This window comes from Thalassophryne amazonica, chromosome 15 (assembly GCF_902500255.1).
Source record: "Thalassophryne amazonica chromosome 15, fThaAma1.1, whole genome shotgun sequence".
In the NCBI taxonomy this organism is placed as follows: domain Eukaryota; kingdom Metazoa; phylum Chordata; class Actinopteri; order Batrachoidiformes; family Batrachoididae; genus Thalassophryne; species Thalassophryne amazonica.
The window spans coordinates 95,768,173-95,795,276 of NC_047117.1; the positions used below are offsets into that span (position 1 = coordinate 95,768,173).

At 45.6% G+C, this 27,104-nt stretch overlaps 1 protein-coding gene across 2 annotated transcripts in view; it reads left to right on the forward strand.

Annotated features, from left to right (window-relative positions):
• Positions 1–25,060, forward strand: part of tsc2 (TSC complex subunit 2) — an 86,553-nt gene extending 61,493 nt beyond the window's left edge. Inside the window, exons 32-41 of one of the 2 annotated variants that reach the window (XM_034187326.1) lie at positions 17,773–17,939; positions 18,039–18,625; positions 23,109–23,187; positions 23,257–23,343; positions 23,413–23,599; positions 24,116–24,255; positions 24,328–24,406; positions 24,498–24,589; positions 24,659–24,757; positions 24,835–24,999. In XM_034187326.1, the coding sequence (XP_034043217.1) occupies positions 17,773–17,939; positions 18,039–18,625; positions 23,109–23,187; positions 23,257–23,343; positions 23,413–23,599; positions 24,116–24,255; positions 24,328–24,406; positions 24,498–24,589; positions 24,659–24,757; positions 24,835–24,999 (1,682 nt within the window). Of the gene's footprint in view, positions 1–17,772; positions 17,940–18,038; positions 18,626–23,108; positions 23,188–23,256; positions 23,344–23,412; positions 23,600–24,115; positions 24,256–24,327; positions 24,407–24,497; positions 24,590–24,658; positions 24,758–24,834 lie in introns of both variants that reach the window. The other variant, XM_034187324.1, reaches the window with a different exon arrangement.
• The last annotated feature ends 2,044 nt before the right edge of the window (positions 25,061–27,104 follow it).

Genomic DNA, 27,104 nt, shown 5'->3' on the forward strand with positions numbered 1-27,104 from the left:
TTCATTACAAATTATGCTGTATAGAAAGTTATAACTTGCCAAAAACTTTACAGGCAGTTGTCTATGAAAGTAACGTGTCTGCTGCTGGATGCATGTTGTGTATGTTGTCGTTCTGAAGAATATCGTAACTTCGCTCGTGCGCTGAGGCGTTATAATGCACATACACACGAACGCTACGATAAGACACTTTTATATCTCACAATGGAGAAAATCATTAATCTTTGGATAATAGCGCCCCCTGCTGTTGGACTTCAAGGTCTGTAACGTGTGTGTATTTAGTAAACAAACAGGAGCCCTGAACACACTCGACTCCTAATAAGAAAATGAGAAGTTTCATCCATGTTGGAAAATATCTACACACACATGTACATGTGTAACACATAACCTGATGTTCTGACAGACTGATATTACTTGTCAAGGACATTTCTAAAGGAAATACGGCTGGATGGAAAAAATGGGAGAATTTAAAAAAGAAATATCAGGTTAACAGAACTAGATGCAACCCAGAACATACGAGGTCTCTTAGAAAAGTATCCTACCTTTTTATTTTTTAAAGAAACTATATGGATTTGAATGACGTGTGATTACACCAATCATGCTTGAACCCTCGTGCGCATGAGTGAGTTTTTTCACGCGTCGGTGACGTCATTTCCCTGTGGGCAGGCCTTGAGTGAGATGTGGTCCCGCCCTCTCGGCTGAATTCCTTTGTTTCACACGCTGCTCGAGACGACGCGCGTTGCTTTATCAACATTTTTTCTGGACCTGTGAGGAATATCCGAGTGGACACTATTCGAGAAATTAAGCTGGTTTTCGGTGAAAAGTTTAACGGCTGATGAGAGATTATGGGGTGTTTCTGTTGGTGTAAGGACTTCCCACGGAGCGGGACGTCGAGCAGCACTTCCAGGCGCCGTCGTCGTCCTGTTTAGAGCTGAAAACATCCTAATTTAAGGCTCAATTCACCCAGGACGTCGTGAGAGAACAGAGAAGATTCAGAAGAGGCGGGCATGAGGACTTTATGCGGACATTCCACTGTTTAAGGACATTTTTTAATGAAAGACGTGCGCGCAAATTCGCCAAGTCGTTTCCGTGACGACTCGGCGAATCTGTGTGCGCCGCGACAAGAAAAACACCTCCGTGTTGAAAACCATTTGTAAAATTCAGGCGGCTTTTGATGGCGTTCAACAAGTGAGTAACTGAGAAATTGTTTAACAGCTTGGGCATGTTCCAACTTGCCCGTTAAGATTTCCAAAGGTGGTGTTTTTTCTGTCGCGACCCCCCGCGGTCGGGTCCGGCCCGACATGCGACTCTGCCCGCACGTTCTTTCATTACAAAATGTCCGTTAACAATGGAATGTCCGAATAAACTCCTCATGCCGACTTCTTCTGAAAGTTCTCTGTTCTCTGACGACTTACTGGGTCAACAGAGCCTGAAATGTGAAAGTTTTCAACTTGAAACGGCGAGACGCTGCCGCCTCGAAGCGCAGATCGCCATCAGGCACCGTGGGCTGTCCTTACGGCGACACTACCAGACCAAAATCTCTCATCAGCCGTTAAAATTTTTACCGAAACCAGCTGAATTTATCGAATGGTGTCCACTCAGTTGTGCCTTACAGTTTTTGAAAAAATTTTGATCAAACAAAGCAGCAGTCTCTGAGCCATTCCTAAACAATGAAAAAACGACGAGAGGGTGGGCGACTCCTCACTCAAAGACTGCCCACAGGCGAATGACGTAACTGACAGGCGTGAAAAAACTCTTGCATGCCCACGAGGGTTCAAGCATGTCTGATGTAATCACACCTGATTCAAATCCATATGGTTTTTGAAAAAAAATAATAAGGTCGGATACTTTTCTAATAGACCTCGTACACACAGGTGCTGGACATATAATTAGAATATCATGAAAAAGTGGATTTATTTCAGTCATTCATTCAAAAAGTCAAACTTTTATCATGTATACATTCATTCCACACAGACTGATATATTTCAAGTGTTTAGTAATTAAAATAGTCAATCAATCAATGATTAATCAAAATACTAATTATTACTATTATTGATGAATTATTGTTAGTATTATTACCATGAATTAATTATTACTATTAATTATTATTAATACTATAAATTACAAATTAATTAAATTAATTAACATGATTGTGATGCGTCGAAGAAATCTGCAATTTTTTCTATTTCTTTGCATTTACACAGAAAGGTGAGAAAATAAAAAAGAGCAAACAGGCTACTGCAACAAGTTGTATTTCGGTTCTCATGTTAACAAACAGTGAAGACGGCAGTTTGACACGGGCAGTTTTTTTTTCTCCTAAGGCAGAGGGGTGTCTCAATTCATAGGGCTAGAGGCATATCCCTTCACCTCACCCCTTGTTTTAAAGGGATAGGCGTAGGGCCAGGGGGAAGGGGTACAAAAGAGAATTGAGATTGGGGGGTGATTTTTTGGATTTTGTTTTTAGATTCTATCTCTCACAGTTGAAGTGTACCTACGATAAAAAATTACAGACCTCTGCATTCTTTGTAGGTGGGAAAACCTGCAAAACTGACAGGGGGTCAAATACTTATTTTTCCCACTGTATAGAACGCGGCGCTCACACAAGACAGCACTGTCTTTATACGTGACTGTGCTCCCATGTTATGTTGTCTTTATCAACCGCAAAGTTGTGCAGACAGCCCTGTGGATTTGTGTCGTATTGCATAGACGGCCCTGTGGGTTTGCGTCTTGTTGTGCGGACGGCCCTGTGGGTTTGCGTCTCGTTGTGCGCACGGACCTGTGGGTTTGCGTCTCGTTGTGCGCACGGACCTGTGGGTTTGCGTCTCGTTGTGCGCACGGACCTGTGGCTTTGCGTCTCGTTGTGCGCACGGACCTGTGGCTTTGCGTCTCGTTGTGCGCACGGACCTGTGGCTTTGCGTCTCGTTGTGCGCACGGACCTGTGGCTTTGCGTCTCGTTGTGCGCACGGACCTGTGGCTTTGCGTCTCGTTGTGCGCACGGACCTGTGGCTTTGCGTCTCGTTGTGCGCACGGACCTGTGGCTTTGCGTCTCGTTGTGCGCACGGACCTGTGGCTTTGCGTGTCTGGTTGTGCGCACGGACCTGTGGCTTTGCGTGTCTGGTTGTGCGCACGGACCTGTGGCTTTGCGTGTCTCGTTGTGCGCACGGACCTGTGGCTTTGTGTGTCTGGTTGTGCGCACGGACCTGTGGCTTTGTGTGTCTGGTTGTGCGCACGGACCTGTGGCTTTGTGTGTCTGGTTGTGCGCACGGACCTGTGGCTTTGCGTGTCTGGTTGTGCGCACGGACCTGTGGCTTTGCGTGTCTGGTTGTGCGCACGGACCTGTGGCTTTGCGTGTCTGGTTGTGCGCACGGACCTGTGGCTTTGCGTGTCTGGTTGTGCGCACGGACCTGTGGCTTTGCGTGTCTGGTTGTGCGCACGGACCTGTGGCTTTGCGTGTCTGGTTGTGCGCACGGACCTGTGGCTTTGCGTGTCTCGTTGCCCTTGCACATACGGCCCCGTGGGTTTGTGTGTCTCGTTGCCCTTGCACATACGGCCCCGTGGGTTTGTGTGTCTCGTTGCCCTTGCACAGACGGCCCCGTGGGTTTGTGTGTCTCGTTGCCCTTGCACAGACGGCCCTGTGGGTTTGTGTGTCTCGTTGCCCTTGCACGTATGGTCCTGTGGGTTTGTGTGTCTCGTTGCCCTTGCACGTATGGTCCTGTGGGTTTGTGTCTCACATGCCTCGCATTCACCCATTCACACAGACACTCACACACCGATGTCAGGATGCTGCCACGCAAGTCTCTACCTGACCAAGAGCAACTGAGGATTAAAGTGAGACCATCACCTCCCACATGGGTTTGTGTCTCGTTGCCATTGCGCCAACAGACGTGTGAGTTTGTGTGATGTAGCTCCAGCGGGCCTATGGGTTTATGTGACGTTGCGCCATTGGACCTGTGGATTTGTATCTCATTGTGCCGACGGACCTGTGAGTTTGTGTCTCATTGACTTGTGCAGATGGACCTGTGGGTTTGTGTGTTGTTGTGTTGTTGCCATTGCGTTGACCCTAGTATATTGAAAAATTATAGGCCGATATCAAATCTATCATTCTGTTTCAAAATTCTGGAAAAAGTGGTTTCATGGCAGCTCACGGACTACCTCACTGAGCGGACACCACTACGGTTCTGGTGCTGTTAGATCTTAGTAAAATAAGATAAGATAAGAAAAGCCTTTATTCATCCCTCAATGGGGAAATTTCAGTGTCACATCGCAGCATAGAACAGTAGGAATAGAAGGGCATGCAATAAAACAACAAGCATCTTTTAAAAACAAGAACTAAAAAAAAGTGCTGCACTTGATACCGTGGATCATCATATTCTATTCGATAGGCTGAAGAATTATTTTAGGATTACTGGAAGTGCCCTTGTGTGGTTTATGTCATACCTGTTCAGTCGTTCTCAATGTGCTTTGTACAGTAACACTACCTCTAACCTTATTCACATGAAATTCAGCGTTCCACAGGGATCTGTTTTAGACCCCTACTTTTCTCCCTTTATGTAGCACCCCTTGGGCATATTCTGCAGAGTTTTGGGATTACCTTTCACTATTATGCTGGTGATACTCAGTTGTACATGCCAATAATGGCGGGAAATCTCATTCCCATAAAATCTCTGGATGACTCTCTTGCATCAGTGAGAGGCTGGATGTCTAGTAGCTTCCTACTTTTAAACTCTGAAAGACTGAAATGATAGTTCTTGGTCCAGCGAGACATTGGCATCAATTTGATCAGCTGGCGCTCAGCCTGGGTTCATGTGTCATACATCATACAAATCATTACAAAGTTTATTTATATTACAAATATAAATCATTACAAAGTGAGGAACCTTGGGGTAATCTTTGATCCCACATTGTCCTTTGACCTCCATATTAGGGATGTTACCAGGACTGCTTTTTTCCAACTGCGAAATATAGTGAGGTTTCGCAGGAGATACCACAGTCCAGTATTAGGGGTCTCCAGCTCATTCAGAACGCTGCTGCTAGACATTTGACACGAAGCAGAAGGTTTGAACATATCACACCCATTCTGCCTTCTTTGCACTGGCTTCCTGTCTCTTTAAGAGCAGATTTTAAGGTCTTGCTGCTGACCTATAAAGTTGTTCATGGACTGGCGCCTTCTTACCTGGCTGACTTGGTGAAGCCTTACGTACTGGCCTGGGTTCTGCAGTCGCAGGATGCGGGACTACTGTGTGTTCGTTGGGGTGAAGAAGTCGTCAGTGGGTCAAAGAGCCTTCTCTTATCGTGCACCCGCTCTATGGAACAGTCTCCCTGCGACTGTGAGGCAGTCAGATTCCGTGGACATTTATAAGTCAAGACTAAATACGTATATTTTACTCCCTTTTTATGAATAGTTTTATTTTTTATGTTTTATTCTTATACTTGTCTTTTAATTATTTAAATCTTTTCATTTACTCACTTATTTTAAATTAGATTTTGAACAGTGTGTGAGGTGCCTTGAGGCAACTTTTGTTGTGAGTAGGCGTGTTATAAATTGATTAAATTGAAACTGATGGACCTGCGGGTTTGTGTCTTGTTGCCGTCTTGTCTCGTGTGCTTTCCCAGGTCTGCTGGGTGCTACCCTACCATTTTTAGGGGGGAGGAGCACATTAGTATTTTAGATTTTCCTCGATCCGTGTAAGAGCTTTTGCACTTTCTCTTAGTTTGGTTGTATCTTCTTCAAAGATATCCTCAGTTATTACTTTCGGATACTCTTGCCTATTGATTTGCTGGCATTCTTCTAGTATATGTTTTTGAGTTTCCTCCTCAGCATTGCAGAACCTACAGGATACATTGGCATATTTATTCCTATAGTTGCATTTATACTGCCAGCATTCTTGTTCTTGCCATCATGATGCTATGTGCTTCCATCCTGTTTAGTTTGTCCAGGTAGGGTTTCCTTTTTCCAACGTTTTTACGTTTTCAATGTAGTGTTTTACCTTTAATTTGATCTCTCCTTGTTCTTTGATATTCTTCATTCGCTGTTCACCTATTTTCCTTTTTATATCTCCTTTGCTTGTTTGATCCGTTGTTTGCAGTTTTCCCCTAATCTTGTTGACTTCCCTTTTCCATGGTTTACTGTTGTTGTTGAGTATGCTTTAGGTCTGATACTACTGTATTTATCCTTTTTTGGAAGTTGACCTTGTTTTTGTATTATATGGTCTATATCCCAGAGCCCTGTTTCCGCATACATGATTTCTCTCGGTGTTGTTGTTGGTAGTATTAGGAGCTGTTTTAATATATTGTCCAAGATTTGGTTCCTCATTTTTCCCTCCTTTTTTGTTGTTGCTACTGATTCTCCTGCGTACACAGTTATTGTGATTATGCATGATTCCACTAGTTGCCAGATAACTCTCATTTCTATTCCTTTTAGATCTGGGCTTCCTGCTATTTGTAGGATGGTTTGTAAGGCTCCTTCTGCTTTCTTTTTTGCTTCTTCTTTGTGGTCGGTTTGGTTGTTGTTATTGTTGATTATTTTCCCTAGGTATTTGTAATTTACACATTTTTCCAGTTTCTTGGGTCCTATGTAGAAATTTGTATCATCTTTTGGTTTCCCTATCGTCATAACTTTGCTTTTTTTCTTCCCCAAATTCTATGTGGTACCTATTTGCTAGACGTTTATGTTTAGCATTGTTTGCATTTCCTTGGCCGTCTCTGATATGAGGGCTATGTTGTCCATCCATAGTAGGCATCCTGTTTTTTCTCCTCTACCTGTCTCTATTCCAAGGTTGTTATTCAGGATCTCTTAAACTATTTCATCTATTAGTAGTGCGTACATTATGACTGACAAAACTCCTCGTTGTCTGATGCTGTCTTTGATCTGTATTTGCCTTGTAAGTCCATATCTGGTCATTATTGAGGCTTTCAGGTTTTCGTTGAGCTCCTTTATTTTTAGCCATATTTTATCTCTAATGCCGCGTTCACACCGGGCGCGACGCGAGCGACTGCAGCCACAGGTTGCCATGTAATCCCTATGTAAGGACGCGTTTTGGCACCAAACCGCGCAGCGCGACGCGAGTGAAGCGATGCGAGTGAAGTGATTTTGAGCGTTTTGCGCGTTTGTGGCGCGATATTGCGTCATGTCACGTCGCGTTTCCCTCCTCCCCAAGTTCAAAAATCTGAAATTTTTCGTCTCGTCGCGATGACCAATCAGGGACTGAATATGTAGTGACGTGGAGATGTCTGGAGTTTGACTGAAGATATGAACATGTCCTGTATCTGGTAGCAGCCTGTGAGCAGGACTTATGTCTCTTTTGTCTTTTATTTCACAATCATGACAGAGTTTTTGGAGTGAGCAGCAGCACCACAGCAGTGGGGAGCGGAGTTTCTTTTTATTTTTATTTTACGTGCGCACAAATCGTCCTGGAGATTATTTTACTTATTAACTACACATATGTAGAATAAAACAAATGGTGACTGGTTTCTAAACACAATTATGACAGAGTTTTTGGAGCGAGCAGCAGCCCTACTTGCAGCAGCGGGAGCGGAGCTTTTTCCTTCTTTTTTTACGTGCGCGCCAGCGAATCGTCTGTAGAGAATATTTTATTAATTAACTACACAGCTGTATAATAAAACAAATGGTGACTGGTTTCTAAATACAATTATGACAGAGATTTTTGAGGGAAGAGCCAGCTGCAGCAAGCAGCGGAGTTTCTTTCTTTTTTTTTTTTTTTTTTTTTATTGTTTACATGTGCGCGCGTGAACGGGACAGTTGATCCTCAAAGTGGCTCCCGCAGAGGTGGAAGGACCGCTGAAAGCGGCCGTCACCCAAACACAGCTCTTGCAGCAAATAATGATACTCTCTGTATTAGGAGCTTTCCACAGCAACTTGCTCCATGTGATCAAGGTCCGTCATGTTAGCTCGACTGACAACCGGAGCCGGCAAGCGGAATGGAAGCTCCTCCTATTTGATGATGCACCGGGGCGAATTTTCGCAGCGAAAGTCCACCCAAGCAGAGTGACACACCGGGTGAAGGAGGCGCGTCCGTCGCCTGGCGACCCACGCGAATTTGTAGAGTCTGATTACGCCCGGTGTGAACATGGCATTAGTCCATTTTTGTAGAGAATGTACATCAGGGCATCTGCCCAGGCTTTATCATATGCTTTGGTCACATCCAGGAATGTTATGTATCTTGGTTTTTTGTTGTCAATCAGGTGGTTTAATAGTAAAATGTGGTTTGCAGTTCCTATGTTTTCCTTACCACCTCCCTGTAGTTCACAGATTTGTATCAGGGGTTTTACACTATGTTGTAGGATTCTTACCCGGATGATCCTAGGAGCTGTGTTGTCGGGGGCTTTGTGCCCCTTGTAGGGTCTCCCAAGGCAAACAGGTCCTAGGTGACGGGTCAGACTAAGGGCAGTTCAGAACCTCCATGACCAGTAAAAAAAATCAAGGACCGAGACGTCGCCCGGTATGGTGGAGCCAGGCTGGGGCTCACGCCTTAGCCCATGGGGCCCAGCTGGGCTCAGTCCGAAAGAGCGACGTAGGCCCGCCCTCCTGTGGGTTCACCACCTGCAGAGGGGGCCATGGGGGTCGGGTGCAGAGAGGATTGGGTGGCGGTCGAGGGCGGGTGGCCCGGCGGCCCGGTCCATGCTCACAGCCGCTGGCTGTTGGGACGTGGAATGTCACCTCGCTGGGGGGGAAGGAGCCTGAGCTTGTGCGGGAGGTTGAGAGATACTGACTAGAGATAGTCGGGCTCACCTCCACGCACAGCTTGGGCTCTGGTACCCAACTCCTGGAGAGGGGCTGGAAGCTTCATTTTTCTGGCATTGCCCACAGGGAGAGGCGGAGAGCTGGGGTCGCACTGCTTATTGCTCCCCAGCTCAGTCGCCATGTGTTGGAGTTCACTCCAGTGAACGAGAGGGTCGCCTCCCTACGCCTTCGGGTCGGGGACAGGTCTCTCACCATTGTCTCAGCTTATGGGCCGAGCAGCAGTGCAGAGTACCCGACCTTCCTGGAGTCCCTGGGAGGGGTACTAGATAGCGCTCCGACTGGGGACTCCGTTGTTCTCCTGGGGGATTTCAACGCCCACATGGGCGGCGACAGTGAGACCTGGAGGGGGGTGATCGGAAAGCACGGCCTCCCCGATCTGAACCCGAGTGGCGTTCAGTTGTTGGACTTATGTGCTAGTCACAGTTTGTCCATCACGAACACCATGTTCGAGCACAAGGGTGTCCATAAGTGCATGTGGCACCAGGACGCCCTGAGCCGGAGGTCGATGATCGACTTTGTAGACGTATCATCTGACCTTCGGCCACGTGTCTCGGACACCCGAGTGAAGAGAGGGGCAGAGCTGTCGACCGATCACCACCTGGTGGTGAGTTGGATCCGCTGGGAGGGGAGGAAGCCGGTCAGACCTGGCAGGCCCAAACGTATTGTGTGGGTCTGCTGGGAACGACTGGCGGAACTCTCTGTCAGTGAGGTCTTCAACTACCACCTCCAGGAGAGCTTCTCACAGATTCCGGGGGAGGTTGGATTCATGGAGTCCAAGTGGACCATGTTCTCCACCTCCATTGTCGATGCGGCCGCTCATAGCTGTGGTCACAAGGTCTCTGGTGCCTGTCGCGGCGGCAATCCCCGAACCTGGTGGTGGACGCCGGAAGTAAGGGATGCCGTCAAGCTGAAGAAGGAGTCCTACTTATCTTTGTTGGTAGGTGGGACCCCAGAGGCAGCTGACAGGTACCGGCAAGCCAAGCGTGCCGCAGCCCGTGCGGTCGCAGAGGCAAAAACTCAGGTCTGGGAGGAGTTCGGGGAGGCCATGGAGGAGGACTGTCGGTCGGCCTCGAAGAGATTCTGGCAAACCGTCCAACCCCTTGGGAGGCGGAAGCAGCTCTCCGCCAGCATTGTTTACGGTGTGGGTGGGGAGCTGTTGACCCTGACTGGTGATGTTGTCGGGCGGTGGAAGGAATACTTCGAGGATCTCCTCAATCCCATCGTCATGTCTTCCAAAGAGGAAGCAGAGACTGGGGACTCAGAGGCAGACTCATCCATTACCCAGGCCGAAGTCACCGAGGTGGGTTAGAAAGCTCCTCGGTGGCAAGGCTCCTGGGGTGGATGAAATCTGTCCTGAGTACCTTAAGTCTCTGGATGTTGTGGGACTGTCTTGACTGACACGCCTCTGCAACATCGCGTAGTGATCAGGGACAGTGGCAGACTGGGGTGGTGGTCCCTCTGTTTAAGAAGGGGGACCGGAGGGTGTGTTCCAACTATAGGGGGATCACACTCCTCAGCCTCCCGGGTAAGGTCTATTCCAGAGTACTGGAGAGGAGAATTCGACCGATGGTCGAACCTCGGATTCAGGAGGAGCAGTGTGGTTTTCATCCTGGTCGCGGCACATTGGACCAGCTCTACACGCTGCATCGGGTGCTCGAGGGTTCATGGGAGTTCGCCCAACCAGTCCACATGTATTTAGTGGATCTGGAGAAGGCGTTCAACAGTGTCCCTCGGGGCACCCTGTGGGGGGTGCTCCGGGAGTACGGGGTCCGGGGTCCTTTGCTAAGGGCTATCCGGTCCCTGTACGACCGCAGCAGGAGCTTGGTTCACATTGCCGGTAGTAAGTCAAACCTGTTCCCAGTGCATGTTGGCCTCCACCAGGGCTGCCCTTTGTCACCGGTTCTGTTCATTATTTTTATGGACAGAATTGCTAGGCACAGCCAGGGTGTAGAGAGGGTCTGGTTTGGGAACCACAGAATCTGTGGTTCTGTTGGCTTCATCAAATCAGGACCTTCAGCATGCACTGGGGCGGTTTGCAGCCGAGTGTGAAGCGTCCGGGATGAAAATCAGCACCTCCAAATCCGAGGCCATGGTTCTCGACCGGAAAAAGGTGCTTTGCCCTCTTCAGGTCGGTGGAGTGTCCTTGCCTCAAGTGGAGGAGTTTAAGTATCTTGGGGTCTTGTTCACGAGTGAAGGACGGATGGAGCGTGAGATCGATAGACGGATCGGTGCAGCATCTGGAGTGATGCGGTCGCTGTATCGGACCATCGTGGTGAAGAGAGAGCTGAGTAGGGGGGCAAAGCTCTCGATTTACCGATCGATCTACGTTCCGATCCTCACCTATGGTCATGAGATTTGGCCCATGACCGAAAGAACGAGATTGTGAGTACAAGCGGCCGAGATGAGTTTCCTCCGAAGGGTGGCTAGACGCTCCCTTAGAGATAGGGTGAGGAGCTCGGTCACTCGGGAGGAGCTCGGAGTCGAGCCGCTGCTCCTCCACATCGAAAGGAGTCAGTTGAGGTGGCTCGGGCATCTTTTCCGGATGCCCCCTGGATGCCTCGCTGGAGAGGTGTTCCGGGCACGTCCCATTGGGAGGAGGCCCCGGGGAAGACCCAGGACACGCTGGAGGAACTACATCTCTTGGCTGGCTTGGGAACGCCTTGGGGTTCCTCCGGAGGAGCTGGGGGAGGTGTGTGTGAATCGGGAGGTCTGGGCGGCTTTGCTTGAGCTGCTGCCCCCGTGACCTGACTCCGGATAAAGCGGAAGAAAATGGATGGATGGATGGACGTTTCTTGGGTCTCTACTGGTAATAATAAATAATATAGCACCTTCAACTGCACCACAGACTAAAACAGTTAAATGTGGTCTATTAAACATTAGGTCTCTCTCTTCTAAGTCCCTGTTGGTAAATGATATAATAATTGATCAACGTATTGATTTATTCTGCCTAACAGAAACCTGGTTACAGCAGGATGAATATGTTAGTTTAAATGAGTCAACACCCCCGAGTCACACTAACTGTCAGAATGCTCGTAGCACGGGCCGTGGCGGAGGATTAGCAGCAATCTTCCATTCCAGCTTATTAATTAATCAAAAACCTAGACAGAGCTTTAATTCATTTGAAAGCTTGTCTCTTAGTCTTGTCCATCCAAATTGGAAGTCCCAAAAACCAGTTTTATTTGTTATTATCTATCGTCCACCTGGTCGTTACTGTCAGTTTCTCTGTGAATTTTCAGACCTTTTGTCTGACTTAGTGCTTAGCTCAGATAAGATAATTATAGTGGGCGATTTTAACATCCACACAGATGCTGAGAATGACAGCCTCAACACTGCATTTAATCTATTATTAGTCTCTATCGGCTTTGCTCAAAAAGTAAATGAGTCCACCCACCACTTTAATCATATCTTAGATCTTGTTCTGACTTATGGTATGGAAATAGAAGATTTAACAGTATTCCCTGAAAACTCCCTTCTGTCTGATCATTTTTTAATAACATTTACATTTACCCTGATGGACTACCCTGCAGTGGGGAATAAGTTTCATTACACTAGAAGTCTTTCAGAAAGCGCTGTAACTAGGTTTAAGGATATGATTCCTTCGTTATGTTCTCTAATGTCATATACCAACACAGAGCAGAGTAGCTACCTAAACTCTGTAAGGGAGTTAGAGTATCTCGTCAATAGTTTTACATCCTCTTTGAAGACAACTTTGGATGCTGTAGCTCCTCTGAAAAAGAGAGCTTTAAATCAGAAGTGTCTGACTCCGTGGTATAACTCACAAACTCGTAGCTTAAAGCAGATAACCCATAAGTTGGAGAGGAAATGGCGTCTTACTAACTTAGAAGATCTTCACTTAGCCTGGAAAAAGAGTCTGTTGCTCTATAAAAAAGCCCTCCGTAAAGCTAGGACATCTTTCTACTCATCACTAATTGAAGAAAATAAGAATAACCTCAGGTTTCTTTTCAGCACTGTAGCCAGGCTGACAAAGAGTCAGAGCTCTATTGAGCTGAGTATTCCATTAACTTTAACTAGTAATGACTTCATGACTTTCTTTGCTAACAAAATTTTGACTATTAGAGAAAAAATTACTCATAACCATCCCAAAGACGTATCGTTATCTTTGGCTGCTTTCAGTGATGCCGGTATTTGGTTAGACTCTTTCTCTCCGGTTGTTCTGTCTGAGTTATTTTCATTGGTTGCTTCGTCCAAACCATCGGCATGTTTATTGGACCCCATTCCTGCCAGGCTGCTCAAGGAAGTCCTACCATTATTTAATGCTTCAATCTTAAATATGATCAATCTATCTTTGTTAGTTGGTTATGTACCACAGGCCTTTAAGGTGGCAGTAATTAAACCATTACTTAAAAAGCCATCACTTGACCCAGCTATCTTAGCTAATTATAGGCCAATTTCCAACCTTCCTTTTCTCTCAAAGATTCTTGAGAGGGTAGTTGTAAAACAGTTAACTGATCACCTGCAGAGGAATGGTCTATTTGAAGAGTTTCAGTCAGGTTTTAGAATTCATCATAGTACAGAAACGGCATTAGTGAAGGTTACAAATGATCTTCTTATGGCTTCGGACAGTGGACTTATCTCTGTGCTTGTTCTGTTAGACCTCAGTGCTGCTTTTGATACTGTTGACCATAAAATTTTATTACAGAGATTAGAGCATGTCATAGGTATTAAAGGCACTGCGCTGCGGTGGTTTGAATCATATTTGTCTAATAGATTACAGTTTGTTCATGTAAATGGGGAATCTTCTTCACAGACTAAAGTTAATTATGGAGTTCCACAAGGTTCTGTGCTAGGACCAATTTTATTCACTTTATACATGCTTCCCTTAGGCAGTATTATTAGACGGTATTGCTTAAATTTTCATTGTTACGCAGATGATACCCAGCTTTATCTATCCATGAAGCCAGAGGATACACACCAATTAGCTAAACTGCAGGATTGTCTTACAGACATAAAGACATGGATGACCTCTAATTTCCTGCTTTTAAACTCAGATAAAACTGAAGTTATTGTACTTGGCCCCACAAATCTTAGAAACATGGTGTCTAACCAGATCCTTACTCTGGATGGCATTACCCTGACCTCTAGTAATACTGTGAGAAATCTTGGAGTCATTTTTGATCAGGATATGTCATTCAAAGCGCATATTAAACAAATATGTAGGACTGCTTTTTTGCATTTACGCAATATCTCTAAAATCAGAAAGGTCTTGTCTCAGAGTGATGCTGAAAAACTAATTCATGCATTTATTTCCTCTAGGCTGGACTATTGTAATTCATTATTATCAGGTTGTCCTAAAAGTTCCCTAAAAAGCCTTCAGTTGGTTCAGAATGCTGCAGCTAGAGTACTGACGGGGACTAGCAGGAGAGAGCATATCTCACCCGTGTTGGCCTCTCTTCATTGGCTTCCTGTTAATTCTAGAATAGAATTTAAAATTCTTCTTCTTACTTATAAGGTTTTGAATAATCAGGTCCCATCTTATCTTAGGGACCTCGTAGTACCATATTACCCCATTAGAGCGCTTCGCTCTCAGACTGCGGGCTTACTTGTAGTTCCTAGGGTTTGTAAGAGTAGAATGGGAGGCAGAGCCTTCAGCTTTCAGGCTCCTCTCCTGTGGAACCAGCTCCCAATTCAGATCAGGGAGACAGATACCCTCTCTACTTTTAAGATTAGGCTTAAAACTTTCCTTTTTGCTAAGGCTTATAGTTAGGGCTGGATCGGGTGACCCTGGACCATCCCTTGGTTATGCTGCTATAGACGTAGACTGCTGGGGGGTTCCCATGATGCACTGTTTCTTTCTCTTTTTGCTCCGTATGCATCACTCTGCATTTAATCATTAGTGATCGATCTCTGCCCCCCTTCACGGCATGTCTTTTTCCTGTTTTTTTCCCTCAGCCCCAACCAGTCTCAGCAGAAGACTGCCCCTCCCTGAGCCTGGTTCTGCTGGAGGTTTCTTCCTGTTAAAAGGGAGTTTTTCCTTCCCACTGTTGCCAGGTGCTTGCTCATAGGGGGTCGTTTTGACCGTTGGGGTTTTTCATAATTATTGTATGGCCTTGCCTTACAATATGGAGCGCCTTGGGGCAACTGTTTGTTGTGATTTGGCGCTATATAAGAAAAAAGTTGATTGATTGATTGATAATGCTTCCTTTTTTCCCTCTTTGCAGGCCTTCTGGAAAATTTTCTTTTTCTCTCTCACTTCCTCCCGCAGGCCTTTTGTTTCCGGGTCTTTTCTCTTTTTTGTTGGTTTATGCTTATTGTTCTTTGTCCTATCGTCTCTTTTAGGGCTTCCTTTATTGCTTAGTAGAGAAGCTTGAATCTTCGACTGGACTGGGTTGCTTGACGCGAGGACGTTTCGCTTCAAATCGCAGAAGCTTCCTCAGCTAAAATTCTTGCTCTGGTGGTCTGACTTCTGTCTTGACTCTTGTAGAGAAGAATGTCTCTACAAGAGTCAAGACAGAAGACACAATAATTACGTAAAAACCCCAACGGTCAAAACGACCCCCTGTGAGCAAGCACTTGGCGACAGTGGGAAGGAAAAACTCCCTTTTAACAGGAAGAAACCTCCAGCTGAACCAGGCTCAGGGAGGGGCAGTCTTCTGCTGGGACTGGTTGGGGCTGAGGAGGGGAACCAGGAAAAAGACATGCTGTGGAAGAGAGCAGAGATCAATCACTAATGATTAAATGCAGAGTGGTGCATACAGAGCAAAAAGAGAAAGAAACACTCAGTGCATCATGGGAACCCCCCAGCAGTCTAAGTCTATAGCAGCATAACTAAGGGATGGTTCAGGGTCACCTGATCCAGCCCTAACTATAAGCTTTAGCAAAAAGGAAAGTTTTAAGCCTAATCTTAAAAGTAGAGAGGGTGTCTGTCTCCCTGATCCGAATTGGGAGCTGGTTCCACAGGAGAGGAGCCTGAAAGCTGAAGGTTAGTCTGTCAATTTTATCTGTGTCTTCCTGGTGTTGCATTCTGTTGTTGTGCAAGTCCGACTTGGTTTGACTGTTGCTTTTTATTACGTTTTTCCTTTTCCAGCAGTTTTTTCTGCCACTCGATTAGCATTCTTTCTTTCTCCTCTGCTTTTGCTTCTCTTTCTTCCACTTTTTCTTCCTTTTTTTATCCCGTCGTCCTTGTCCTGCAGTTTTTTCTGCTTGTCCTGGAGTTTTTTTCTCCAAAAGCTCTTCGCATTCCTCTCTCACTTTTGCGTCTTTCCTCCGGGTCTCTTCTTCTCTCTGTAGCAGCATTTCTTCTTGCTGTTTGAGTCTGTGTTCTTTGTCGCTTAAGCTATTTTCCCACTCTGAGCTTCGTTTCTTTGTGTAGCAGTGTTTCCATGTTAGCCTGGGCTAGGTGTTGCTGCTGGTCTGTATTTTTTTCTGTCTTTTTTGCTCCCTTTTTTCTCCCATCTTGTGTACTTCTCTCGTCTGTCCTTTTGCCTTCGCTAAATGCTTTGTAATCGAGGGTATGGCAGTTCCTTAGTTCTCTCCTGTTGAGGGAGGTTGTTCCTATATCTTCCTTACTTATTCCCTCAGTGTCTGCATCAGTGGTTTCTGTTACCATGTTGTCATTGACTATCTCATCCTGGCTAAGTCCAGCCTCGTCATAATCCAAGTCCGTGTCTTCAAGTTCAGGATCTGTATTTAGTTTGGCTTTTTTTGCTGGTTGTTTGTCATTATCTATATCCGCGTTGTCCTCGTTTGATTTTTCCCGTGTCGGATCCTCATGTTTTTCTTACTTGCTGCCATATTTGTTTGGGGGTTGCCGGGTCGTCTCCATTTTTTTTGCCTTGTTTATCCGCTTTCTGTTCATTGTTGGGGGGCTGTTCGTGGTCAGAATGGTCCGGTGGCTCTTGGGTTGTGATGTATGATGGGTATATGAATGAAAGAGTCTACTTATCTGTTGTTTTTGGTGATTTTTCTGCCGTTGTCGACAAGAACACCTCATGTAACATACGGATCGTCTCTTAGCCAGAGTTAGCACGCACTCACTGTTTACATTAATGCTGGTTAGCTGCAGTATCGGCTGCTAACTGCAATTTGTAAACAAAGTCACCAAATGCCACAAAAATTGGCTGCTGGGCTCTTTCAAGCTAAATAAACACAAAGTTTAGTAGTTAGGATCACTATCTTTCCTAACATTTGCTAGCAACAACAGCAATTTTTATTTATTTATTTATTTTTTTAGTTTTTTTTTAAGACTTAAGCTAACTAGCTCCAAGTGATAGCTGCTTAGCCTCTTGCTGCTTCCCTGTAAAATAATGAAGACGCAAAATAAACACAGGGAAATGTAATGTTAGCCGACGTCCGAGCTAGTTCGGCAAAGCACGACGATGATGAGTGTGAAAAGGCGGCGACACAGACTCTTAGAGCCGTAACATCGGCCCAATCCCCGGGCTTGCCAAATGATATCCAGTGGAGGCCGTGCTGCTCGGCAGAGCAAAAACACACCTAGCTAGGCTAGACTGGCTAGCCTCCGTTACCTCTTTGGTCACCAACGCTGCAGGTGATCCGCGGCACAGCGTTTATCCATCTTACTGCTAACTACTGCGTTTTTAAACGTTTGTGTGGAAGTGGGAAAACGGCACGGAGGCGCCTCGGCTGTGGAGGAGCCGCCGTTAGCCACCGTAACTTTATGCTACATCGCTAGCTCATCCACGTTAGCTTGCTGCTTAGCTTGTGCTAAAGGAGCGCAGAGCAGTAATATGACGGATCTTACCTTCGCCTGCTCAGTAGACAACGAAAGTAGTTAGACAACGAAAAGCAGATTTGATTGTCTCAATATTTCCACAAATGAAACAATGTTCTGATTATAGCTGGAAATCGTCGGGGTGTGTAACGCGAGTCCCTTGTTTGCACTCAGGTCGCCACAGCAAATCCAAGGTTGCTGTTGCGCCGACAGAACTGCGGGTTTGTGTCTTGTTTCGTTGACTGACCTTTGTTTGTGTGCCGTTGCCGTTGTTGTGGGTTTCCTGTCTAAAGCGTTTTGTTTGCTGGTGTGTATTTTGCAGGCTCTGTGGGCTCTGTGGTCATGCTGGAGGAGGGGTCAAGGGTCACCTTGACCCCCTCCCCATCTGACTGGCTGGAGGGTGCAGGATTTGAGCCGGTGACCTCGGATACGATCTTTGTGTCCGATGAGAAGTTCACAAAGACCTCAGTTTGTGGAACCCTGAGCAGAGTAGGTGCTGCTTTTTTTTTTTTTTTGTTTTTGTATTCTTAAATTTCACAGAAGGTTTCGTGTGTCTGCAGCCGTTAAAATCTGTTGTATCTCCTTCAGTCTTCGTCCACTTCAAGTCAATATGATGAAAAGTCCACTCTAGAGGAAGTGAGTGAGGGAGCCATTCCAATTGATCAACCTACTCTGGGACCCTCCACCCCCATGAGCCAGGAGGTGGAGCTTTCTTTTCAGGCCTATTGTCAGTCTCAGGGTCCTGGACTTAATAAGTCCAGCTCCTCTCCTGAGCTCCAGACCCTACCTGAAGCCTACTACAAGGCTGCTATGGAATCAGAGAGAGGACTGGAAGACACACCGCGGCCAAGGGCACCTTCAGAAGGCAAAGGTCCACCCCAGCTGCTTTATTTTGAGAAGGAGAAGGTGGAAGGATGCCTGGTAGGGGACACGGATGACATGGGAGGTCAGGTACATGTGGGTGAAAGTTCGGGTGGAGGAGCATGGATGAGGCTGGAGTTCCCACCAGCAGCTCCACAGGCCACACCAATATCCCCCAGTGGAGGTCACCGACCTCGCGGTCACACCATCTCTGTCTCAGCTCCATCCTCCAGGAGAGAAAGGAGGACTGAGAGGGACACCTACCACAGTCGGCCTGGACCGAGTGCTGAGAAGATCTCTGGTCTGAGTCCTAGGTATGTTTCTCGTGCTTTATCCCTGAACCCATTTTCCCAACAAGTCAAGTCAGAGATTATGTGTGAGTGTTGAACGTCGCCGCATCTGCCACACTGCAGAACCGCCTTCAGTCCTGGATGGCCACCATCCGGAGGGACCAGTTGTCTCTCTGGATGGTGGCCATCATTAGAAAGCTTAGGCTGTCTAGATTACAAAAATAACTTGTAACAGTAATTAGGTGATTAGAGACCCTGCAAGGCTTATGACAAATGTGGATGTACAATCCATTAGCTTAGCAGGGAATTTAGTGCAGAAAATCCACTATGGTGATAGTGCAGTTTATTTGCCAGGGAGGAAATTTCAACAAGTTGAGACTGTGTCCTGCTTCAATAGACGTGTCCATAAAAATCATAGAGGGATATGCTTTGCAAACTTAATACCCATTACTATATTGGATGATGTTGAAATTGAAGATGGCCCAGTGGTTGTTCCAGCAATAGCAAAGATTTCGTGTCTGCTACCTACAACGCGCGTGGAATGTCTTAAACCTAAACCTACTTCTAGGCATCTTATATATGCTACTCTGGAACCACCCCTGAACCCAAATAGTTCAACTGTCAACCCCACTGAGGTCCTTAGACTGGGTCTCATTAACATAAGATCACTGTCCTCAAAATCATTGTTGATCAGTGATCTAATTATTGATCATCACTTAGATATGATTGGGTTATATGAAACCTGGCTTAAACCTGCAACTGTCCTCCCCTTAAATGAGGCCTGCCCACCAGCATATACATTTAGTCATGTCCCTTGTGATGCGAAGCAAGGCGGGGGTGTTGCTGTTATTTATAAATCTAGGTTTAGCTTATTAGCTGTTGGGGGTCACAAATATAACTCGTTTGAGCATCTGATTCTCCGCTCTGCTCAGGATATTACACATTGCCAAGGTCAGAAGAATAAAAATCAGTCGTATTACTTTGTCACTGTATATAGGCCTCCTGGCCCATATTCTGAATTCTTTGATGAATTTGGTGCGTTCATCTCTAACTTGTCAACTAGTGTAGATAACATTCTGATCATTGTTGACTTTAACATTCATATAAATAAGCCTTCTGATCCCCTCTGCAAATCATTTATGGAAATTGTGGATGCATTAGGATTTCGGCAATGCATTCAGGATTCGACGCACATTAGTGGAAATACCCTGGATCTGGTTCTTGCACATGGTATTGCTGTCACGAATATTGACATCATGCCTCTTACATCAGTGGTGTCTGATCACTCACTTATTAAGTTTACAGTTTCGCTGCCGTGTTTAGTGGAACAACAACCTTATATATCATTACGGCGATGCATCAACTCCTCAACTAAGACTGAACTAGAAGCTAGACTGCCTGATGTCTTAGCTTCACATTTGACAAATACCCAGTCAGTAGACAGACTTGTGGATAGTTTAAACTCAGCGCTCAAAACTGCACTCGACATGATTGCACCACCTGTGTTAAAACCGCGCTCCCCCAAATCACAGTCACCTTGGTTCAATGATTATCTGCGTGACCTCAAGCATAAAGCAGGAGGTCTAGAATAGAAATGGCGTCGTTCAAAATTAGAAGTATTCCACCTTGCGTGGTGTGATGCTATCTTAGACTATAAGCATGCATTATTGGCTACAAAGTGGACTTACTACTCTGATTTGATAAATGGTAATGGTAAATGGACTGCATTTATATAGCGCTTTTCCATCTGCATCAGATGCTCAAAGCGCTTTACAATTATGCCTCACATTCACCCCGATGTCAGGGTGCTGCCATACAAGGTGCTCACTACACACCGGGAACAATAGGGGATTAAAGGCCTTGCCCAAGGGCCCTTAGTGATTTTCCAGTCAGGCGGGGATTTGAACCCATGATCTTCTGGACTCAGGCCCAACACCTTAACCACTAGACCATCACCTCCCCTGTTTTTGATCAACAAAAACGAGCATAACTCAAAGTTCTTGTTCGACACGGTGGCAACACTTATTCATAGACAACCACCTGTAGTTCACTCTCCTTTTACAGCACAAGATTTCCTGGATTACTTTGGGAAGAAAATTTTAGACATTAGGTTAAACATATCCCAGCATGCCTTAACCCAGCCACTACACCCTGCTATTGAGGTGGGTGCCATTACTGAGGTATTACCTAGATTTACAGAATTTGATAGTATCCCACTAGACATGCTGACAAAACTTGTAACGTCTACAAAAAGCACAACCTGTTTATTTGATCCTATACCAACAAAACAGTTTAAGGACCTGTGGCCCACTCTTGGGCCGACTGTGCTGGAAATTATTAATCTTTCTTTAACTTCTGGATCTGTTCCTAAATGTTTCAGATCTGCAGTGATTAAACCATTACTTAAGAAATCTAATCTTGACCCTAGTGTATTGAAAAACTATTGGCCGATATCAAATCTATCATTTTGCTCTAAAATTCTGGAAAAAGTGGTGTCATGGCAGCTTGTAGACTATCTTACTGAGAATAATCTCTTTGAGCCACTGCAGTCTGCTTTTAGAAAATATTCCACAGAGACGGCTCTCACTAAAGTGGTGAATGATCTTCTGCTTACAATGGATTCGGACACCACTACGGTTCTGGTGCTGTTAGATCTCAGTGCTGCATTTGATACAGTGGATCATCATATTCTACTTGATAGGCTGGAAAATCATTTTGGGATTACTGTGAGTGCCCTTGCATGGTTGATGTCATACTTGACCAGTCGTTCTGTGTTTTGTACAGTAACACTACCTCTAACCTTAGTGACATGAAATTTGGGGTTCCACAGGGTTCTGTCTTAGGCCCCCTGCTTTTCTCCCTTTATATAGCACCCCTTGGGCACATATTGCAGCATTTTGGGATTACCTTTCACTGCTATGCAGATGATACTCAGTTATACATGCTGATAACTGCTGGTAATCTCGTTCACATAAAATCCTTAGAAGATTGCCTTGCATCAGTGAGAAGCTGGATGTCTAAAAACTTCCTACTTTTGAACTCTGATAAGACTGAAATGATGGTTCTTGGTCCAGTGAGACATCGGCATCAATTTGACCAGTTAACACTCAGCCTTGGCTCGTGTGTCATACATCACACTGACAAAGTGAGGAACCTTGGGGTAATTTTTGATCCTACGTTGTCCTTTGACCTCCACATTAGAAATATTACTAGGACTGCTTTCTTCCACCTGCGAAATATAGCGAAGATTCGTCCCATCCTGTCTATGGCTGATGCTGAGACCCTGATCCATGTGTTCATCTCTTCTAGATTGGACTACTGCAATGTTCTATTTTCTGGTTTACCGCAGTCCAGCATTAGGGGTCTCCAACTGGTTCAAAATGCTGCAGCCAGACTTTTGACAGGAAGCAGAAAGTTTGACCACATTACACCCATTTTGGCGTCTCTTCACTGGCTTCTTGTCCCAGTGAGATCAGATTTTAAGGTTCTGCTACTAACCTATAAAATTATTCATGGACTGGCACCTCCCTACCTAGCTGACCTAATTAAACCTTACGTACCGGCCCGGGCTTTATGTTCTCAGGGTGCAGGACTACTTTGTGTCCCTAAGGTGAATAAGAAGTCTGTGGGTCACAGAGCTTTCTCTTAATGATCTCCCTGCATCAATAAAACAGTCAGATTCTGTGGAGACTTTCAAGTCCAAACTTAAGATGCACTTATTTTCCCTTTCATATGGCAGCATACTGGCATAGTTTTGTTTTATGCTTTTTACTCATTTTACTCATTACTCAGTTCATTTTATTAGTAATTGGAGCGGGCCGCGGCCTCAACTTTACCTAAATTCTGGGTCTTTTAGTGAAGTTTAGGGCTAGTGGCCGGCGATCACCTTAGTATTTCTCTGTTTTTCTTTTTGTTTAATGCTGACAAATTATACTGTATTTCTTGTCTTTCTGATGCCTGATTCTGTTTTTTCTCTCTGTTTAAAGTGCAGTTCCATCCAGAGATGGGAGTTGTATTCGTGTTGGAGACCCTCCTGTCCTGTGCACCAACAGCATTTCCTGTATATTTGTTTTGTGAATTGTTCTGTAATTTGTGTCTGTATCATGGCCCAAGCAGAGGGTCACCCCTTTGAGTCTGGTCTGCTTGAGGTTTCTTCCTCACAGGGAGTTTTTCCTTACCACTGTTGCTCTGGGGGTTGGTAAGGTTAGACCTTACCTGTGTGAAGCGCTTTGAGGCAACTCTCTTGTGATTTGGTGCTACATAAATGAAAATAAATTGAAATTGAAAAACAGTAAAAAAAAAATATTTGGACTCATTTTGACATATGACAACACTGGATTACTCACCTGTTATTAACCACTACATTACGGATCACAATAACTACATCAGTGATGTAGTTCTTTATGGACCTCAAGTTCCATTTTTTGTGGCCAACAGTTTTGAGGATCATGTTAACTCTGTTCTGTCTGTCCACCTCACGTCTTCTTTATTTTCTCTTGTCTCCTAGCTTTGTCTTCCTCCAGCTCTACCACTCCCCTTTCTTTGGAAATGAAGCCAACAAGCCGCTGCTCCTACCCAAAACTCAGGTGAGTCACCCTCTTATCTGATCTGGGATCTGTTTGTGTGGAGTTTTGAACATTGACTCTGTCTGCTAGGTGATTGATCGTGCCCTCAAGGTTCTGGACCAGATGCCACCTTATGACACACATAAGATTGGTGTGGTGTTTGTTGGCGCTGGCCAGGTGAGAGCAGCTCTGAAAATAGGACCGTTTTCTGTCTGCAACTTTCTGACGCTGTTTTTTAACTTTAAGGTTAACAACGAGGTTTCCATCCTGTCCAACGAATACGGATCAAACCGCTACGCCACCTTCCTAACAGGCCTGGGCAAGTTGATCCACCTCAAAGACTGTGACCCGGACCAGATCTTCCTTGGTGGACTTGACCAATACGGAGATGATGGCGAGTTCACTTACTGTTGGCATGATGACATCATGCAGGGTGAGTAGATATAATCCTCAAAGTCCAACCTGATCCAGCATGGCTGCAGATCCTTAAAACGTAAACACACGCACTTTAAAGGCGAGCGGCTCTAAACTTTGAAACCCAGTTCACCGGCTAGCCCAGTTCACCTGAAGCCATGCGGTGACCCTCTGCTTTGGTCAAACTGACAAACTGCCCTCAGTCACAAAAATGTTGCAGGTAAACAAACAGTGCCGATAGTTGAAAAGACGACCAGAAGGTGAAGGTTCGAGTCCCAGTAAGACTGAGTGATTATACTCATGTCAGGTCAGCTATTAAAGCACAACATCCCGCCCACCCCCAACCATATGATGCTCCCAAATCCCACAAACAAGTTTTGGATTTCTAAACATTCAGATGTGATGGAACACAAGTTCATTCAACATCCGCTCACGTTTGTCTGGAGCCGACCGTTCTTCCCCAGACTCTTGGGATTCTGCTGTTCTGTTGTGCTTTGGACTTTCATTCTACGGTTTTGGCCTCGTGTCTCTGCAGCCATCTTCCACATCGCCACACTGATGCCAAACAGGGAAAGCGACAAAGGCTGTTGCAACAAGAAGCGACACATCGGCAATGACTTTGTGGTTGTGGTCTACAATGACTCTGCAGAAGACTACAAGCTGGGCACCATCAAGGTAAGACACCGTCCTCCTGAACATCTGTGTGAGACCAGCACCAACTGCAGCTGCCATCTTCTTCTTCTTCAGGGTCAGTTTAACTTTGTGGAGGTGATCATCAGACCTCTGGACTACGACTGTAACCTTGTCACGCTCCAGTGTCGCAAAGGTGAGCGAGGTGCCGCTGCGGGTCTCTGTGCACTCCGTGGGTCTTTTGTGCTCTGTGTGTGTTCTTCTTTCATTCCTGTCCTCTGTCTTAGATCTGGAGGGGCTCGTGGACACTACAGTAGCAAAAATCATTTCAGACCGCAACCTTCCGTTTTTGGTCAGGCAGATGGCGCTGCATGCTAATGTAAGTCCTCACTGTCCTTGTCACAGCATGTCGCTGGCGCCCACCTAACTTTGCATCATCTGTCCTCAGATGGCCTCTTTGGTGCATCAGTACCGAGCCAACCCATCGGACGCGTACGCCTCTAAGTGGCTGGCAAGGTTACGGCACATTAAGAGGATCCGGACCAAGGTAAGGAACCGGACTGCGACCTGTCGCTTACTTGATACTTCTGATGAAAATGTGACGCCGGCTTGTGTCTGCTTCAGGCCCAGGAGGACCTGCAGTCCCGCCTGACAGCGAGTGTCTCTCTGCCACAAGGACACGGTCAAAACAAGTCCCTTCAGCAAAGTAATCTAGCGCAGAATCCTGAGTCCTCGGGACAGAGGAAAAGACTGATGTCCACCGTGGACGACTTCACTGACTTTGTTTGATTGAAGTCTTTCTTGAAAGTTTTACGTGAGATGTGTTTTCGTGGAATAAAAATGGCACAAACACTTTGGTCTTTCTGTTTTTTTGTTCTTTTTTTTTTGTTGTTGATTCATCAAGAAGTGGATGTTTTTCTGTCTGTCCTCTTACAGGTCAATAGGTCAACGTACACGTTTGGACAAACAATGCCATCAGTGATTCAGTTTGGACGTTTTAGTTTGTTCCATACGCTAACACCACATCACTGTTTAGCCTGTGATGGTTTGAAAGTTTTGTTTTTGTCTGTCTGAAAACAGGCTCCAGGTTCAAAAATGATTTTGAAATGGCCAAAGTGTCGCGAGTGCCGTTAAATGTTCACCGTTACAGACCTGGAGTCTCTAATCTGTTTATATCTTTACCCTAAAGTTCAGTCAGCGTTTTTACTGCAATCAGCGTGTCTGTCCTCCTGTTTTCACTTCTTAGCGCGATGTCTCAGTGTCATTCATATTTAGTATGTTTGTGTACTTGTTTTCACTGTTGCTGCACTTTGTGTCAAATGATAGTCCTATCGATCATGTTGATATTGAGATATGATAATTTGTCCATATTGTGCAGCCCGGCTGTCAACTAGAGGTGGGACGAAGTCACCATCAAGTCACTCAAGTCATGAATCCCAGCAAATCCCAAGTCATAATAACCACCAATTGTTTGCAAGCTGACTTGAGACTTGACTTGGGATTTGGAGATTTATGACTTGACGGTGACTTCGTCCCACCTCTACTGTCAACTCGCTGAAAACTTTGAATATTAATTTACATCTACATAAAAAAAAAATGCTTAAAGTGGCGGGGGGGTTAAGAGGGCTGTAATGTGGGGGGTCTGTGGGGTGAAGCCCCCCGCCCAGAAGCTGAAGGGCTTCTAGCCATGCTAATGCTCCCAAGAACCATTTTACTGAAAAAAAGTCTGAAGGACCTAAATGAGATGGTGAGAAGCTGAAGAGCTTTGCTTGTTCATGTCTGCGACATGTTTACACACGTGGGTGTGTTTAAACACATTTGGCGCTTCCTGTTTCAGTCTCAATTTGCCACTAAATTCCCACAAGATCTCCTCTGTTGTCGATCCAGGAAGTTTTCAACATTTGACATTTCCTGTTTCACTGTGGACTCACAATTTGGCACTTCCTGCTTGGGGACTGGGCGTACTACGGGCCGCTGTGTGCTGCTTTGCTTGTAGAATACAGCACGTTGACTCGAGGGAGGCCGAGGGGGTCAGGTCAGTCGCTGGCGTGATGACACGCGGCTCTTTACTTGTCTGACGTGGCTTCTCAAGTGAAATCTACTCTACTTCCAATTAAATACTTCTTTGACTTATAAGATTTTTTTTTTGCCACTTGTTGAAATGGTTAATCCTGTTCAGTGCAAACTCTCGCGTTTGTTAATCATGGATGACTGGAATGTTCTTCATCAATCAAGAAAATTCACTGACAACTTATATTGATACCGAACATGCAACTTCAAAGAAAGTCCAGCGTGAGCCGAGACGTCTCAGACTCTGATGTTACAGTCAGTCAGTCAACATGAGCAGCGAACATGGAGTGATAAGTGGAGAAAGAGAAACCCTTTTGACCTCCAGACCTCTAACGTACTCACTTCTGTGAGCAGCTTTTTAACCTGGGGGGCTTCAGGAGTCACCTGTAGGTTCATATTCCAGGTGGACAGGTAGCCGTGCCGGGTGAGGAGTTTGAAAACTTTCTTTTCTTTGTGCTCTTCTTACGGAGCCATAGGCTTTTCTTTTGGCCAAAGTGGCTCTTGTATAATCCTGTTCAAAGAAGATGCGTCTCCTGTTGTGCTGGATGTCCTTTTTACTCCATGCAGCCTTGAACTCAATCAATCAATCAATCAATTTTTTTATATATCGCCAAATCACAACAAACAGTTGCCCCAAGGCGCTTATATACTCAAGGAAACTGATTATTACCACTCTGGGGCTGGCGCCCTGTGGAGTCTTGGGTCCGAGTGAGGAGTGGTGTCGGGTTTCGAGCGTGGTGTCGGGGAGAGCGAGAACAGTTTTTATAAATCCCTATGTGAAACGTGTGATGTTGTCTCCTCCTACGCTTTTTTCCCCAAGATGG